Below are 16,440 nucleotides of genomic sequence, written 5' to 3'. Positions count from 1 at the left end.
GCGCACAATTCTGGTCGCCACACTAACAGAAGGATGTGGAGGATTTGGAGAGGGTGCAGAGGAGGTTTACCAGGACGTTGCCTGGTCTGGAGGGTGTTAGCTATGAGGAGAGGCTGAATAGGCTCAGACTGTTTTCATTAGAACGATGGAGATTGAGAAGTGGCCTGATAGAGGTCTACAGGATTATGAGGGGCATGGATAGAGTGGATGGGCAGGCACTCTTTCCCAGGCTGGAGGGATTAGTCACCAGGGGCATAGGTTTAAGGTCCATGGGGCAACGTTTAGAGGAGATGTGCGAGGCAGGTTTTTGACAGAGAAGGTAGTGAGTGCCTGGAACCGTTGCCAGGGGAGGTTGTGGAAGCAGATACATTAACGTTGTTCAACAGGCATCTTGACAAACACATGGATAGGATGGGTATAGAGGGATACGGCGCAAGTAAGTGCTGAGGATTTTGGCCAAGGGTGGTATCATGACCGGTACAGGCTTGGAGGGCCGAAAGGCCTGTTCCTGTGCTGTATTGTTCTTTGTTCTTTGTTCAATTCATTCTCATTGTTTATAGATTTGATTGATGTATTCTATCGTAGTGCAATAATCAATAATTCAGTAACTTGTGATTAGTATATGGCTTCATATAAACATAGAAAATAGGAGCAGGAAGAGGCCATTTGGCCCCTTGAGCCTGCTCCGCCATTCATTATGATCATGGCTGATCATCCAACTCAATAGCCTATACCTGCTTTCCCCAGATATCCTTTGATCCTCTTCCCCCTAAGTGCTATATCTAACTGCTTCTTGAAAACATGGAATGTTTTTGCCTCAACTACTTCCTGTGATAATGAATTCCACAGGCTCACCACTCTCTGCAGTGAAGAAATTTATCCTCATCTCTGTCCTAAATGGTCTATCCCGTATCCTCAGACTGTGAGCCCTGGTTCTGGACACACCCACCATCGGGAACATCCTTCCTAAATCTACCCTGTCTAGTTAAAATTTTATAGATTTCTATAGGGACCTATAAGGTCTGAGAGGTACGAGGCAAGTTTTTTACACAGGGGGTAGTGGGTGCCTGGAACTCGCTGACGGAGGAGGTGGTGGAAGCAGGGACGATAGTGACGTTTGAGGGGCATCTTGACAAATACATGAATAGGATGGAAATAGGGGGATACGGACCCCGGAAGTGAAGAAGATTTTAGTTTAGACGGGCAGCATGGTCGGCACAGGCTTGGAGGGCCGAAGGGCCTGTTCCTGTGCTCTACATTTCTTTGTTCTTTGTTTGTTTGTATGAGATCCCCCTCATTCTTCTAAACTCCAGCGAATACAATCCTATCCAATTCAATCTCTCCTCATATGTCAGTCCCGCCACCTCAGAAATCAGTCGGGTAATCCTTCGCTGCACTCCCTCGAGAGCAAGAACATCCTTCCTCAGATAAGGAGACCATAACTACACACAATATTCCAGGTGTGGGGCGGCACGGTGGCACAGTGGTTAGCACTGCTGCCTCATGGCGCAGAGAACCCAGGCTCGATCCACACCCGGGTCACACTCCTTGTGGAGTTTCCACATTCTCCCCGTGTCTACGTGGGTTTCACTTCCACAACCCAAAGATGTAAAATGTAGGTGGATTGGTCATACTAAATTGCCCCTTAATTGGGAAAAAATGAATTGGTTACTTTAAATTTAAAAAAATTACAAATAAATAGGAACAAAAAAACAATATTCCAGATATGGCCTCACCAAGAGGTAAGACCAGACGGATCCTGCGGACATAGCCGCAGAATCGGAGAATCCTGCCCAAGGTCCTTTTTTTCTTTCTTATAACCACAGTCATAATATGCACCCATGCACATCATGAGGTAAAAAAAACAGCCAATGGCATACACCCAGGTTAGCCAATCAACATACAGGAAAGAACACAACCAGTCACCAGACAGAACACCAGAAGGGGGCTTCCAACTATAAAACACACGAGGCATCAGCACTACGCCTCTTTCCACTGGTGACAACTGTAGTGACAGTCAGGGTGTATGTATCAGTTAGCACCTTCTACATGTGGATCAGAGCTAGTCTGGTCTAGTATGTTAGAGTTAGTACACTTAGAGTAGTAAAGTGTCAACCCACAGCAAGCTGTGTGCATTGTTACAGAAGTTCAATAAATCATATTAAACCAACGCCTACGTTTGGTGTATGCTTTACCATTCATCTGCATCCTGTTGCAGTCTGTGTAACCCCAGGGTGAATAACACAACAACCACGATCAGCCATAATCTGAGCAGAGCAGGCTCGAGAGGCCGAATGGACTATTTCTTACAGTCGTATGATAAATTTGGGGGCTTCAATTATATAAATGGGGGATACACAATACGGTAGCACAATGGTTAGCACTGTGCTTCACAGCACCAAGGTCCCAAGTTCGATTCCCGCTTGGGTTACTGTCTGTACGGAGTCTGCACGTTCTTCCCGTGTCTGTGTGGGTTTTCTCCGGGTGCTCTTCCTCTCACAAGTCCCGAAAAACGTGCTTGAATTGGACATTCTGAATTCTCCATTGTGTACCCAAACAGGTGCCAGAATGTGGTGACGGGGGGATTTTCACAGTAACTTCATTGCAGTGTTAATGTAAGCCTACTTTTGACAATAAGAAAGATTTTTTTTAAAATATTAATAGACCAGGGGCGGGATTCTCCGTAATCGGCGCAATGTCCGCCGACCGGCGCCAAATACGGCGCAAATCAGTCCGGCATCGCGCCGCCCCAAAGGTGAGGAATTCTCCACATCTTGAGGGGCCGAGCCCTTACCTTGAGGGGCTAGGCCCACGCCAGACTGATTTCCACCCCGCCAGCTGGCAGGAAAGGCCTTTGGTGCCCCGCCAGCCGGCGCGGAAATGACTTTGCCGGGCGGAGCATGAGCGGGAGCGTCAGCGGCTGCTCACGGCATCCCCGCGCATGCGCAGTGGAGGGGGTCTCTTCCGCCTCCGCCATAGTGGAGACCATGGCGAAGGCGGAAGGAAAAGAGTGCCCCCATGGCACAAGCCAGCCCGCGGATCGGTGGGCCCCGATCGCGGGCCAGGCCACCGTGCGGGCACCCCCAGGGGCCATTTCTCCCCACGCCCCCCCCCCAGGAGCTCGCCCGCGCTGCCGTGTCCCGCAGTCCCAAAGGTGGTTCAATCCACGCCGGCTGGCGTGGGTTAACAGCGGCGGGACTTCGGCCCATCGCGGACCGGAGAATCGCTGGGGGATTCCCACCGACCGGCGCGGCGCGATTCCCGCCCACGCCGAATCACTGGTGGCGGAGAATTCGCGACACGGCGGGGGCGGGATTCATGCTGGCCCCCGCCAATTCTCCAACCCGGTGGGGGGGTCGGAGAATCGCGCCCAAGGAGTGTGAAAAATTCCAAACAGTAAATCTTTCTTTATCAGTCTGTTTCTAGTCAAATGAGGATTGAATTAATATTGGATCTGGGGAATGAAGGAAAGTAAATGAAGTGTGTTATTATTGGAATTTGTCAGAATAATAGTGATCATTTAAATTGTTATGGGAAGGGCTATAGAAAAATCAAAGATGAAAATACTCAAGTGGAAGAGAGCCAATTTCAGTGATCTGGGGCGAGATTCTCCGACCCCCCGCCAGGTCGGAGAATCGCCGGGGGCTGGCGTGAATCTCGCCCCCGCCGGTTGCTGAATTCTCCGGCACCGGATATTCGGCGGGGGCGGGAATCGCGCCGCGCCGATTGGCGGGGCCCCCCCCCCCGCCATTCTCCGGCCCGGATGGACCGAAGTCCCGCTGCTAAAATGCCTGTCCCACTGGCATAGATGAAACCACCTACCTTACTGGCGGGACAAGGCGGCGCAGGTGGGCTCCGGGGTCCTGGGGGAGGCGCGGGGCGATCTGGCCCCGGGGGGTGCCCCCACGGTGGCCTGGCCCGCGATCGGGGCCCACCGATCCGCGGGTGGGCCTGTGCCGTGGGGGCACTCTTTTCCTTCCGTCTTCGCCACGGTCTCCACCATGGCGGAGGCGGAAGAGACTCCCTCCACTGCGCATGCGCGGGAATGCCGTCAGCGGCCGCTAACGCTCCCGCACATGCGCCGCCCGGAGGTGTCATTTCCGCGCCAGCTGGCGGGGCGCCAAAGGCCTTTTCCGCCAGCTGGCGGGGCGGAAATTAGTCCGGTGCGGGCCTAGCCCCTTAAGGTTGGGGCTCGGCCCCCCAAGATGCGGAGCATTCCGCACCTTTGGGGCGGCGCGATGCCCAACTGATTTGCGCCATTTTGGGCGCCAGTCGGCGGACATCGTGCCGATACCGGAGAATTTCACCCATGATGAGAAGGCGTCAAACATTGGTGGGCTGGAGAATAGGATTGGGCACGGAAACAGAAAATGAGAAAAGGCAAGCCTTCAAGGCAGAGACACTTCAGATATAAACAAAGCATGTTCTCAAAATGTGGCAAAATAGAGGATCCAAATCTAGAATCTAGAAAAACAGAAGTTAAAATAAAACAGAAAAAGGAGGCTTCTGACAAATGTCGGGTACAAAATACAGTAGAGACCAGGCACAGTACAGACAGTGCAGAGAGATAAATGGGCACTTGCGATTCCAAGGCTATGGGCCAAGTGCTAGTAAATGGGATTAGGAATGGGAAAATGGGATGAGAATAGGTGGTTGTTTTTGACCGACGCATAATCTTTTTCTGTGCTGCATAAATCTATGGCTCTATAATGAAAAGAAGGTGAGGGCTAAGAGAGTCTATGACAATAGATTCGCAGGCAAAATAAAAGAGAATCCAAAAGCCAGAATGTAATATATCTATTAGTTAAAGGAATAGTGGAGCCAATTAAAGACAAAAAGGGAATCCGAGGGTGTGACGCAAAAGTAGAGGATGAATTTAATGACCACAGTAGAGGAGGGTGGGGGGGGGGGGAGTAGATATTTTGCAGCTAAATAGATAGAAAGGAGAGTAACACGGTAGCATAGTGGGCAGCACGGTAGCATAGTGGTTAGCGCAATTGCTTCACAGCTCCAGGATCCCAAGTTTGATTCCCGGCTGGGTCACTGTCTGTGTGGAGTCTGCACGTTCTCCCCGTGTGTGCGTGGGTTTCCTCCGGGTGCTCCGGTTTCCTCCCACAGTCCAAAGATGTGCGGGTTAGGTGGATTGGCCATGCTAAATTGCCCTTAGTGTCCAAAATTGCCCTTAGTGTTGGGTGGGGTTACTGGGTTATGGGGATAGGGTGGTGTGGGCTTGGGTAGGGTGCTCTTTCCAAGAGCCGGTGCAGACTCGATGGGCTGAATGGCCTCCTTCTGCACTGTAAATTCTATGAAATAAGGTTCTATGAGATGGTAAATATGTTGGCATTACTCAAAAGTTTTTTGAAAAATATTTTTCTTCAAAATGTTTGCATTTTTACATTTTACAAAGCAAAACAAATACATTACACCCCCAAATACAATAAACCCTGCACCAATCACACCCCGAGGACCACCCAACACCCCCCTAACGGTTGTCAGTAACTAGCTCTCTGAAATGCAAAATAAAAAACCCCATCTCTCGTGGAAGCCCTCATTTACCCTCCTTAGGGCAAATTTCAGCTTCTCAAGATGTAAGACCTCCATTAGATCCCCCAGTCATGCCGAGACACAGGGTAGAGAAGCCGGCCCCACCCCAACAGGAACCGCCTGCGAGCAATCAATGGGCGAAGGTTAAAACATCTGCCCCACTTTGTCTGCAGTTCTGGCAGGTCTCACACCCCGAATATGGTCCCCAGCAGACCTTGCTCCAAATCCACATGCAGGATTGCTGACATGGTACTGAAAAATAACTCCCAAAATTCCTCCAACTCCAGGCAGGACCAGAACATATGTACATAATTAGCCGGGCCCCTCCCACACCATTCGCAAATATCCTCCTCAAACAGCCAGCTCATCCTTGACTTCGTCAAATGCGCCCTGTGCACCACCTTCAACTGTATCAACCCCAGCCTCGCGCATGCGCATGGGATTGAGGCATGCAGACTCCACAGCACCTCACACCATAGTCCCTCCCCCAGCACCACCCCCAACTCCTCCTCCCACTTGGCCTTAACACGTTGGGTTTGGGTAGTGGGATTTATTTTTACGTGGGTGTTTGTTCTAACTGTTGTGAAAATACATTAGTTCCCCGTTGGACTACTATGTTTTAAGGCGTTTTTATACCTTGTGTTTTTTTTTCTGTAAGCATTTTTCTTCACTCTGGGGGAGAACTGCACTGCTAGCCAAAGAGTTAGCTAACGGGAGCGGTACCGAGGAGTTGATAGCAGCTAATTATATCAGTCTGGTTTAGACAATGAGCTATGTGTTTTTGTTCTGTTTGGCGTTAGGTTCAGTAGAAGTAGGTTTTAGTTGTTTATGTTCTCTTTTCTGTGTGCATATTTGGGTATAGTAGTGTCTGAGGGCTGGGAAGATTGGGGAGGGGGTTGGGGGCAGGGGGACTTTGCAGACGATGACTGCATATTTCTCTTTGTTAGTCTTGTTAGTTGGTTTGGTGGCCATCTTGGGTGGACCTGGTTGCTGTACTTTTTATGTAACTGTTGGATAATCTCTACTGGTGGAAATGGCTGACTGCGGATCGGGGGAGAGCATAGGTGGCCCCCGATTTGTTTGGTCACCTGGAATGTCAGGAGGTTGAAAAGCCCAGTGAAACATTCAAGAGTATTTGCTCACCTTAAGAGTTTAAATGTAGGGGCTGCACAGAGGTGCAGTGGTTAACACTGCTGCCTCACGGCACTGAGGACCTAGGTTCAATCCAGGCCCCGGGTCACTGTCCGTTTGAGTTTGCACAATCTCCCTGTGTCTGCGTGGGTCTCACCCCCACAACCCAAAAAGGTGAAATGGCCCCTTAATTGGAAAAATAGAATTAACAAAAGAATTTAAATATCAACATGGTGTTTCTGCAAGAGACTCATTTGCAGGTCATAGACCAGACAAGGTTGCGGAAGGGGTGGGTGGAATAGTTTTTAATTTGGGCTTTGATGATAGGGCAATTTTAATCAATAAAAGGGTTCAGTTTTCAACCGCTAAGGTTTTGGCTGACCCCAATGATAGACATGTTATTGTCTGTGGGTCTTTGGTGGGCACCTCGGTGGTTTTGGTTAATGCCTATGCTCCAAACTGGGATGATACGAATTTCATTAATAAGTTGCTGGCCTCCATTCGCGATTTAGATTTGCATCAGCTCATTTTGGGTGATAACTTAAACTGTGTTCTGGACCCAGGATGGATCAGTCCAGGCCCAAATCTCTGAGTCCATCAGGGGTGGCCAGAGTTTTGTTGGTTTTCATGGAGCAGGGTGGGGGGGGGGGGGGGGGGCGGGGCGGGCGGGCGGGGGAGCAGATACATGGTGTCTTTTGTACCTGGGTAATAAAGATTTTTCCTTTTTCTCCCATATGCAGCAGGTATATACGTGTATTGACTTTTTTGTGGTGGAGGGGTTACTCAGCGATTGTGATTTCAGACCATGCTCTGCATTTTGTTGTTTTGACACAAGAATCAGGTCCCTCCCAGTGTCCGCCATGGAGATTGGATACGGCATTATTAGCGAACAAGAGATTTTGTGAATGTATGTCCACCACATTTGGGGATTATATTAAATGTAATAAAACTGAGCTCATCTCATCTTCTACACTGTGGGAAGTCCTTAAGGTGGTTATCAGGGGGGAGATAATTTCCCACAAAGTACATGTGGAACAGACAGTGAGGGCAGAGCAGCAGAGGCTGGTGGACTCCATTCTGGAGGTGGACTATCCTTGAGATGGACCATCAGTACTCACTTGCCCCAATCGCAGAGTTGTTGGGCAGTAGAAAGAAGCTGTACACACAATTTGAATTATTATCAAGGCAGTGGGCCAGCTGCAATGTTCAAGGGGTGTATTTTGTAAACACGGAGAGAAGGCCAGCCAACTCTTAACTCACCACCTGAGATGACAGATGGCTTCCCAGGAGATTGTACAGGTAAGTGACTCGAGTGGAAGCCTGCTTTCCACCCCACCTCAGGTCAGTGCGCTTTTGAGTTGTTTTATTGGGATATTTATAGATCAGAGCTCGTAGCGGAGAGTTCATCCATGACTGATTTTTTGGATGGATTATCCATCCCAGTGTGGAGAGGGAGAAGCGGGAAGAATCGGAATCCCCATTGACCCCAGAGGAAATTAGGAAATGCATTGGGCTGATGCCGATGGGTAAAGCCCTGATGGCTTCCCCATTGAGTTTTATAAGAAATTCACGGAGAAGTTGGGACCTCTAATTTTAGTTATGTTTATCAACTCCTTATCTTGGGTTTGTTGCCCTTTACCCTCACGCAAGCCTCTATTTTCTTGATCCTTAAGAAAGACAAGGACCCTACAGAGTGTGGGTTGTACCAACTTATTTCAGTTTTAAATGTGGACGCTAAGTTACTTGCAAAGGTTCTGGCACTGCGGTTGGAGTCCTGCCTCCTAGAGTTCATCTTGGAAGATCAGACAGGCTTCATCAAGGGTCAGCAATTGTTGGTCAATATAAATCATCTTTTAAATGTTGTCCTCTTCCCCTTCTCGATGTCCGAACCTGAAGTGATTGTTTCCCGAGACGTTGAAAAGGTGTTTGATAGGGTGGAGTGGGAATATTTCTTTGAGATTCTTGGGAAGTTTGAATTTGGATCAAAGTTTATATCCTGGGTTTATTTATTGTATGGGGCTCTCACTGCTAGTGTTCACGTGAATGTTTTGAATTCTGGCAACTATCCACTGAATAAGGGCATAAGGCATGGATGTCCATTATCTCCGCTTCTGTTTGCTCTGGCAATAAAACCACTCGCCATTGCATTGAGATCGGCCAATAAACTGGGGAGGAGCAGGGCAAAGGGTGACCTTGTATGTGCACGACCTGCTTCTTTATAATACGTTCCCAATATCCACTATAAATGAGATCATGAAGCTGCTTGGGAGTTTTGGCTACTTCTCTGGGTACAAGTTGCATTTGGATAGGAGTGGTTAATCCCTCAGGGAGGGGAGCCTATCTGGGAATGTTATCTTTTCACCTTGCCAGATCTAGCTTTTGTTATCTGGGAATCCGGGTGGCCCATGATTAGGCCTCACTTTATAAATTAAATTCTACTAGTCTACTAGCCTGGTTATTGGCGCCAAATCTGACTGCAGAAGTGGGATAACCTCTGCCATCCTTGGTGAGCAGGGTTCAGAATGTTGAAATGAATGTACTCCAGGGATTTTTATTTCTTTTTCAATGTCTCCCCACTTTTCTCCCAAGTCCTTTGTCAAAATTAATAAATTAGTATCCTCATTTGTTTGGGTGGGTAATATCCAAGGAAATGTAGGGCATTCCTCCAGAGGAATTGGCAGTTGGAAGGTTTGGCCTTACACAATTTATTATTTTACTATTGGGCAGCCAATATTTAGAAGGAGCTGGGGTGGTTTGGTGATACGGATTCTATATGGGGGTAATGAAGGCGATTTCCTGTCAGGGTTCTAGCCTTGGTGCATTAGTAACAGCATCGCTGTGGTTCTCTCCGGCAAGATTTTCCTCGAATCCGTTAGTGGTGTCCACCCTGAGAATCTGGAAGCAGTTCAGACAGCATTTTAAACTTTTTGCTGGCCTCCTATTGCAATAATCACCTTTTTTGCAAATGGGTTTGGACTCAACATTTAGGTCATGGTTGGGGAAGGATTTGGGGAGGTTTGAGGACTTGTTTGTGGAGGGAAGATTTGCCAGCTTTAAGGAGCTGGCAGAGAAAATTCAACTCCCTGGTTCCAATCTGTTTTGATACTTTCAGATTCACGATTTTTCACGCACCTTTGGCACCACCCTCCTCCTTGTTAAAGAGGATTTTGTCTTTAGCCGGGTCTGGTGGGGGGATTATTTTGTGCATATACAGCCAGATCCTACCAGCGGAGTCGGCTCCGTTGAATGAGGTAAAGGTGACATGCGAGGGTGAACTGGGTCCTATTCTGGATGATGAGGTATGACGTGAGGCCCTTCACAGGGTCACCTCCACGTCCTCGTGTTCGACTTAGTCTGGTCAAATTCATGGTGGTGCACAAGGCTCACCTGACCAAGGCGACAATGAGTGGATTTTTGTCTGGGATGGAGGACAAGTGTGAGCATTGTTCCCGGGGAGCTGGCTAACCACATTCATATGTTCTGGTCTTGTCCCAAGTTAGTAAGCTTTTGGGTTTCTTTCTTCAACACCATGTCAGAGATACTTAATGTCGATCTGGAGCCATGTCTGCTGGTGGCCATTTTTGGTGTAATAATAATCTTTATTAGTGTCACAAGTAGGCTGACATGAACACTGCAATAAAGTTACTGTGGAAACCCCCTAGTCGCCACACTACAGCGCCTGTTCAGGTACACAGAGGGAGAATTCAGAATATCCAATTCATTTGACGAGCACATCTTTCAGGACTTGTGGGAGGAAACCGGAGCACTCTGAGGAAACCCACACAGACACAGGGAGAACGTGCAGACTCCGCATAGACAGTGACTAAGACAGTGACTAAGCCGGGAATCGAACCTGGGTCCCTGGCGCTGTGAAGCAACAGTCAGACATGCCAGTGCTGCAGACGGGGGTAATTTGAAACTTTTCATGTTTCTTCCACCCTCCTGGATCTCTTTTTTAATCTGAGGTACACTCTCCTCATTATCTCCCATCAGATCACCTTTACCTTTACCACTTGAGTATTTCTTATATCCCCAGTTTCTATCCCTCACGGGCTGAAACTGATGTCGGAAACCAAGCTTTGATTTACGAACTAATTCATAATCATCTATCGTTTCTGCTGACAACCTTGCAGTTTTAACCCTCTGCTCTTCCACATGAGTCCTCACTACATCAGGAATTGAGTTTTGAAACTCCTCCAAAAGCATAATTTCTCTGAGAGCTTCATACGTTTGGTCTATTTTCAAAGCCCTTATCCACCTTTCAAAATTACTCTGTTTGAGCCTTTCAAACTCCATGTATGTTTGACCAAATTCTTTACTTAAATTTCTAAACCTTTGTCTGTAGGCTTCAGGCACTAGTTCATATGCACCTAAGATGGATTTTTTCACCTCCCCATACGTCCCAGATGCCTCCTCCGGTAGTGATGCAAACACTTCACTAGCCCTACCTATCAGCTTTGTTTGAATCAGTAATACCCACATGTCCTGTGGCCATTTCATTTGTTTCGCCACCTTCTCAAATGAAATAAAAAAGACTTCCACTTCCTTCTCGTCAAACCTTGGCAATGCTTGGACATATTTAAATAGATCCCCACCAAGCCTTCGACTTTGACGCTCTTTCTCACTATCCTCATCAGTATCATCCAACTGTACGTTTCCCTTTACGTCTGCCAATTTTAACTGACTGTCATGTTTCATGACTATTTTCTGAAGTTCAAACTCTCTCTTTATCTTTTTCCCTGATCTGTATCTCCCTTTCTCTTTCTTTTTGTTCTGCTAGGGTATTCTTTCTTTTCTCCTTTCTTCTCTCTCCTTTTCTTTTTCCTCTCTATCTCTTTCCGCTCTCTTTCTTTCTTTTTCTTCTCTTTCGTATTCAAGCTGCTTTAATTCTTTCTCATGTTCAACTTGCTTAATCTGCAACTGGATCTTTGCCATTTCTAATGAGTCAGACTGTATCTCTGGCCACTGTAAATGCTTAGCCACCACCATAATTAGCTCATCTTTTTGCATTTTGTCAGGTAATGTTAACTGCAATTTTTTTGCCAAATCTAACAGTCTGCTTTTAGTCTCTGTCCATAAGGTACTGCGTGTGACTGTCTCCACCCCCAAAAACTTCTGAGCCTCTGAAAGAGCCGTTGTCCACAACACTTTCCCCACTTAAACTAGAATACCACACCTGGTAAGCAACCACAATATGCTCACCCCTCACTGTCTTTAAGTTGACTAAGCCAATCCGATAGATAGACTTTTATCCCGGACGAGCCCCCAATTTGTTATGGGCCAGGGTTTAGAGAACCCCAAAGTGTATCATGGAGTTCACCTGACCCACAACTTTTAATAGACTGTGGTATGGGGAGCACATGGCCCACTCTACAGGTGTGGTACAGCAGAAATGGAAAGGTATTTTTTAAAGCAAAACAATGTTTATTCTATGAACTCAAGTTAACCTTTTTAAAACATACAGTGAACATCTTAGCAACCATTAATTCAAATACAACCCCCAAAAACTACAACACTAAGTAATCCTTAATAACTTCCCATACAACATCCAGAAGACAAAAGAAACACCTTTTAACAGAAGCACATTAGGTTTACATTCACTACTGAGAACATTTATAATTCTGAATTCACCAAATGATCAAGAGATAGTCTTTTTCATGGCAGAGAGATCAACCTGCTCAGTCTGGCTTCAGCTCCAACACTGAAAATGAAACTAAAACACACCCTGCAGCAAACAGCCTATATGTTCTATATGAAAGTAAAAAGCCGACAGACAGCCCAGCTCCACCCATACTCTGACAACACTGCTAAACACCCATGTCTTAAAGGTACGTTTCTTCAACACCTATTTCTTAAAGGTACATTTCCTAAACACCCATTTCTTAAAGGTACTCTCACATGACACATGGCCTTAAGAGAGCTAATTTACTGGAGAATTGGAGTGTGGGGCTGATGCGACCATCAATTCACGCGAGACAGAGAGTTGAAGTGAACAGTGCCTGCCTGCGACTACTCTGCTAGTGAGGGCCGCTTACAGGGCAGCTTCTCTTTATACCTCCCCCCCAGGGGGCCGAGCCCACATGGGCACCAACATGATACATTCTGTGTAATATCGTACAATGGTCCATGGGTAGAGCCCACATGGGCAACAGCATGATACAGTGTAATACAGTGGTGAATGGTTAGTACAATACGTTCGCCACATTGGCTAAACTGAACAGTTCTTTCAAAGAATGAACAATGGATCAAATGGTCTTCTTTGCTGACTCTCATCAGTCAATGCTCCATAATTTGATGTTTCTGTAGGCATTACTTTTTTTAAATTCATGTGATAATGACCAGATAGTCTGTTGTTGTTTTTTTAAGATGACGATTGAGGAACAAGCATGATGATGCTGGGGATAATATATAATAATCGCTTATTGTCACAAGTAGGCTTCAGTGAAGTTACTGTGAAAAGCCCCCAGTCGCCACATTCTGGTGCGTGTTCGGGGAGGCCGGTACCGGAATTGAACCCGTGCTGCTGCCTTGTTCTGCATTACAAGCCAGCTGTTTAGCCCACTGTGCTAAACAAGCCCATCCCTGTCCTCTCCTGAGCTCCCCTGTCCTTCTTGGGAACTTTTACACCCGCCCAAACCAAGCAGCTGGGACTTTGGTTAGTGTCTCATTCAAAAGACTGCCTCCAACAGTGAAGTGCTCCTTTACTGCACTGAAGCAACAGCTTTGATTGATGCACTCAAGCCCGAGAGGTGGATTTGGAGCCACAACCTAGCGGCGAGCGCGCTGCCAACGGAGCCGCAGCCCACGCCCATCACCTGATTGACAGCGAACGTAGCCCCGCCCCCTGGCGGTCAGCCAGTCCCAATGACCACATGCCCCCCTTGGTCCCGCCCTCTGCGCCGTGCCGTCCAATCACCTCTCCCTTCTAACACGGTCACCGCCCCCCTGTGATATGATTGGCGGCCGCCGACGCCCCGCCTAGTCTCTGATTGGCAGGTGGCTCCGCCCCGCCCCCTCCTGCACAATGCGGACCGGGTAGGGGGAAACATTCGGGGCCACTTACCCGGCGCAATGGGAATGGAGCCGACGGCGGTCTGAGGAGCCAACTCTAGTCTGATAAACATCACATTGGGAGCGAGTCAGGGAGTGGCTGTCTGGGCGGGAAATGACACCAAGATCTGAGGCTGCGGAGTAAATTAAACCCTGAGACCAACCCCATCACAGATGGCGAATGTGAAAGTGGCCGTGAGGGTCCGACCTCTGAGCAAGAGGTGAGGAGGCGGTGGGGTGGTGGAAAAGACATTTGCCTGAATCAAACCCAGTCAGGCGCGGGTGGCAGTGCAGGCATGGTGTGGGTGGCTGGACCCTCACTGTGGGGAGAACAGCTGTTAAAAATGTTAATTTCTACCAAGTTGGGATTGTGCATTTGCTCAGACTGAGATCTGTCAAAGTGCTGCACTGTCAGGGGGTTCTGAATACAGATCCCTGCAATGCATTGTATCTCCATCGTTCACTCAGCTCATATTCAGAATTGAGTTGGACTCTTGACTGATGCCAGAATCTAATGAACTGATTTTCTATTGTGTGAGAGATTGTCTCTCCAGATGATTTAGCCAGAACATAACTTGAGTTTGTAGCTCTTTTGCTAGGAACGGAAGTTAAGAGGGGGGGGGGAGGCGAGTGAGGACAGAACATCGACAATAGCTGCATTTCAAAATTGTGTGCTTCCAAATTTGGTCACAGCATACATCTGGTTGGCAGCTGTCCTGATAATTTAAGAGAGGGACAGTTAAATTCTGGCGAGAGCCTAGGGGGCATAATTTAGCGTCCCTCAGCTAAGCGTTGTCTGCTGTTTCATACATTTAGTATATTGTGCCAAGACGATCAGATCCCAGAAGAAAACGCCACTAACGTCGATATGTAGTTTCCTTAAATTTCGACTGACAAACAAAATTGTACACTTATACAATTTGGGGGATTTTAGTTTAGTTATAAAGTTGATTTTAAAAAGCGGAGCAAAGTTTATGCAATATTTTAACCATGAACTGTTTAAGTTCCAACTAAGTATATTTTAGCAATATTTAACAAATGTTTTGTGCTCAGACTTCCCCTGGAGTTTGGCACAATATAACTCTTCTGTTATTTGAACCAAAAGTTGCACCAAAAGTTGCATGATTCTGTGATTGACTTTTGGTCAGTAGAGATTGCAGTTCGGAGATACTGAAGAGAGGTAGTTCAGTGCAGGGCCTGTCTTTACCTGAAATAGAATCCATATAATCCCTAGAGTGCTGAGGGAGGCCATTTGGCCATTGAGTCTGCACTGACCCCTCCCAAAAGGACACTGGCTAGGCCCACTCCCCCGCCCTATCCCAGTAATCTCGCCTAACCTGCACATCTTTGGACTGTGGGAGTCACCCAAAGGAAACCCACGCAGACACTGGGACAACATGCAAACTCCACACAGTCACCCAAGGCCTGCATCAAACCCATGTCCCTGGTGCTGTGAGACAGCAGTGTTAGTCACCATGCCATAATCATGATTTTAAAGGAGGCATCTGAGCATATACTTGTCTAGTTGTAAAAGAGTCAAAATTCCTGTTTGTTAGTTTTGGTAGAAAATAAACTGAGTAAGAGTGACAATCTTCTATTGCTGTCTACTTTAAGGTTCTCCTTAAAACCTTCCTCTTGTTCAAGTCACCTGTACTTGTAGCTCCTTCTTTGGCTTGGTGCCACTTGTTCAGATTGCGCACAGGTGAAGAACCTTTGATTGTTTTGTAGTTTTTAAAGCAACTATATTAACATAAGTTGTTTGCTTTCTAATTTGTGTTTTCACTTAAATTAGCAAAAACTTCAGGAACTCCACCCATGTTCTTCTGACATTACTCTTTGTGTTATTCGGGATTTGCTTCCAACTGTCCGTTTGTACATCATTTGTTAACACTGCTTTAAAAAAGTCACAAAAGGCAAATGAATATTATATTGCCACCGTGAGTAAAAGAATCAGCACATCACCTTCCAGTGTGCTTCAAGTATTTCAAATACTTGTTTACAATAATCCAAGGGAATGTTTTCTGTCAACCAGAAAAATAGAATACTGTTTCCTCTCACAGTCCAAACGTGTGCAGGCTTGGTGTGGTTACGGAGGTAGTGGGCCTGGGTCGAATGGCTTCCTTCTGCACTGTAGGAATTCTATGCTTTAATGCAGTGGATAAATTGTTGCAAATGTTTACTCCTAGTTGTAAATAGTTTTCTGTACCAATTTAACATATTATATTTATATGTATAAAACTATCATAACATTTAAGTTGACGTATTAAAACGTGTTTAAAATATCCTTTACACTCATTCTACCTGGAGTTTTATTTTTCCTTTCCTCAATCTGTGGCAAAATCCCATATCGTTAGTTCCAGACTTAACTGTTTTAATTGTCTTCTAGTTCTGGTGCTTTGACCAATCTTTTGATTACTGTAATTTCGCTTCGCCTTATGTGGTTTGGCATCGATATGTCTGGATAGACTTCTGCAAAGCACTCTGAGATTTTTTTCAAAATTTCTAAATTCAATTCCCCCCTCCCCCTCCCCCTGAACCCCATCTCTTGTGGAACCCCTCAGTCACCCCTCTTAGGGCAAATTTCACCTTCTCTAAATGCAGGAATCCAATAGATCCCCCAGCCACACCGAGGCACAGAGTGGAGAAGCTGACCTCCACGACAACAAAATCTGCAACTCTGGCAGGTCTGACACCCTGAATATGGCCCCCAGGGGA

General features: G+C 46.9%; 1 protein-coding gene across 1 annotated transcript in view; it reads left to right on the top strand.

Moving 5' to 3' along the window:
• Window positions 1–13,739: 13,739 nt before the first annotated feature.
• Window positions 13,740–16,440, top strand: part of stard9 (StAR-related lipid transfer (START) domain containing 9) — a 388,283-nt gene continuing 385,582 nt past the window's right edge. The window contains exon 1 of the mRNA XM_072487657.1: window positions 13,740–13,946. Within this exon, the coding sequence (XP_072343758.1) occupies window positions 13,900–13,946 (47 nt within the window). The 5' untranslated portion in view covers window positions 13,740–13,899. The remainder of the gene's footprint in view (window positions 13,947–16,440) is intronic.

The sequence above is a fragment of the Scyliorhinus torazame genome, chromosome 2 (assembly GCF_047496885.1).
Source record: "Scyliorhinus torazame isolate Kashiwa2021f chromosome 2, sScyTor2.1, whole genome shotgun sequence".
Classification (NCBI taxonomy): domain Eukaryota; kingdom Metazoa; phylum Chordata; class Chondrichthyes; order Carcharhiniformes; family Scyliorhinidae; genus Scyliorhinus; species Scyliorhinus torazame.
Note: the sequence above shows the minus strand (reverse complement) of the source record. Positions and strands in the feature narration are given on the sequence as shown.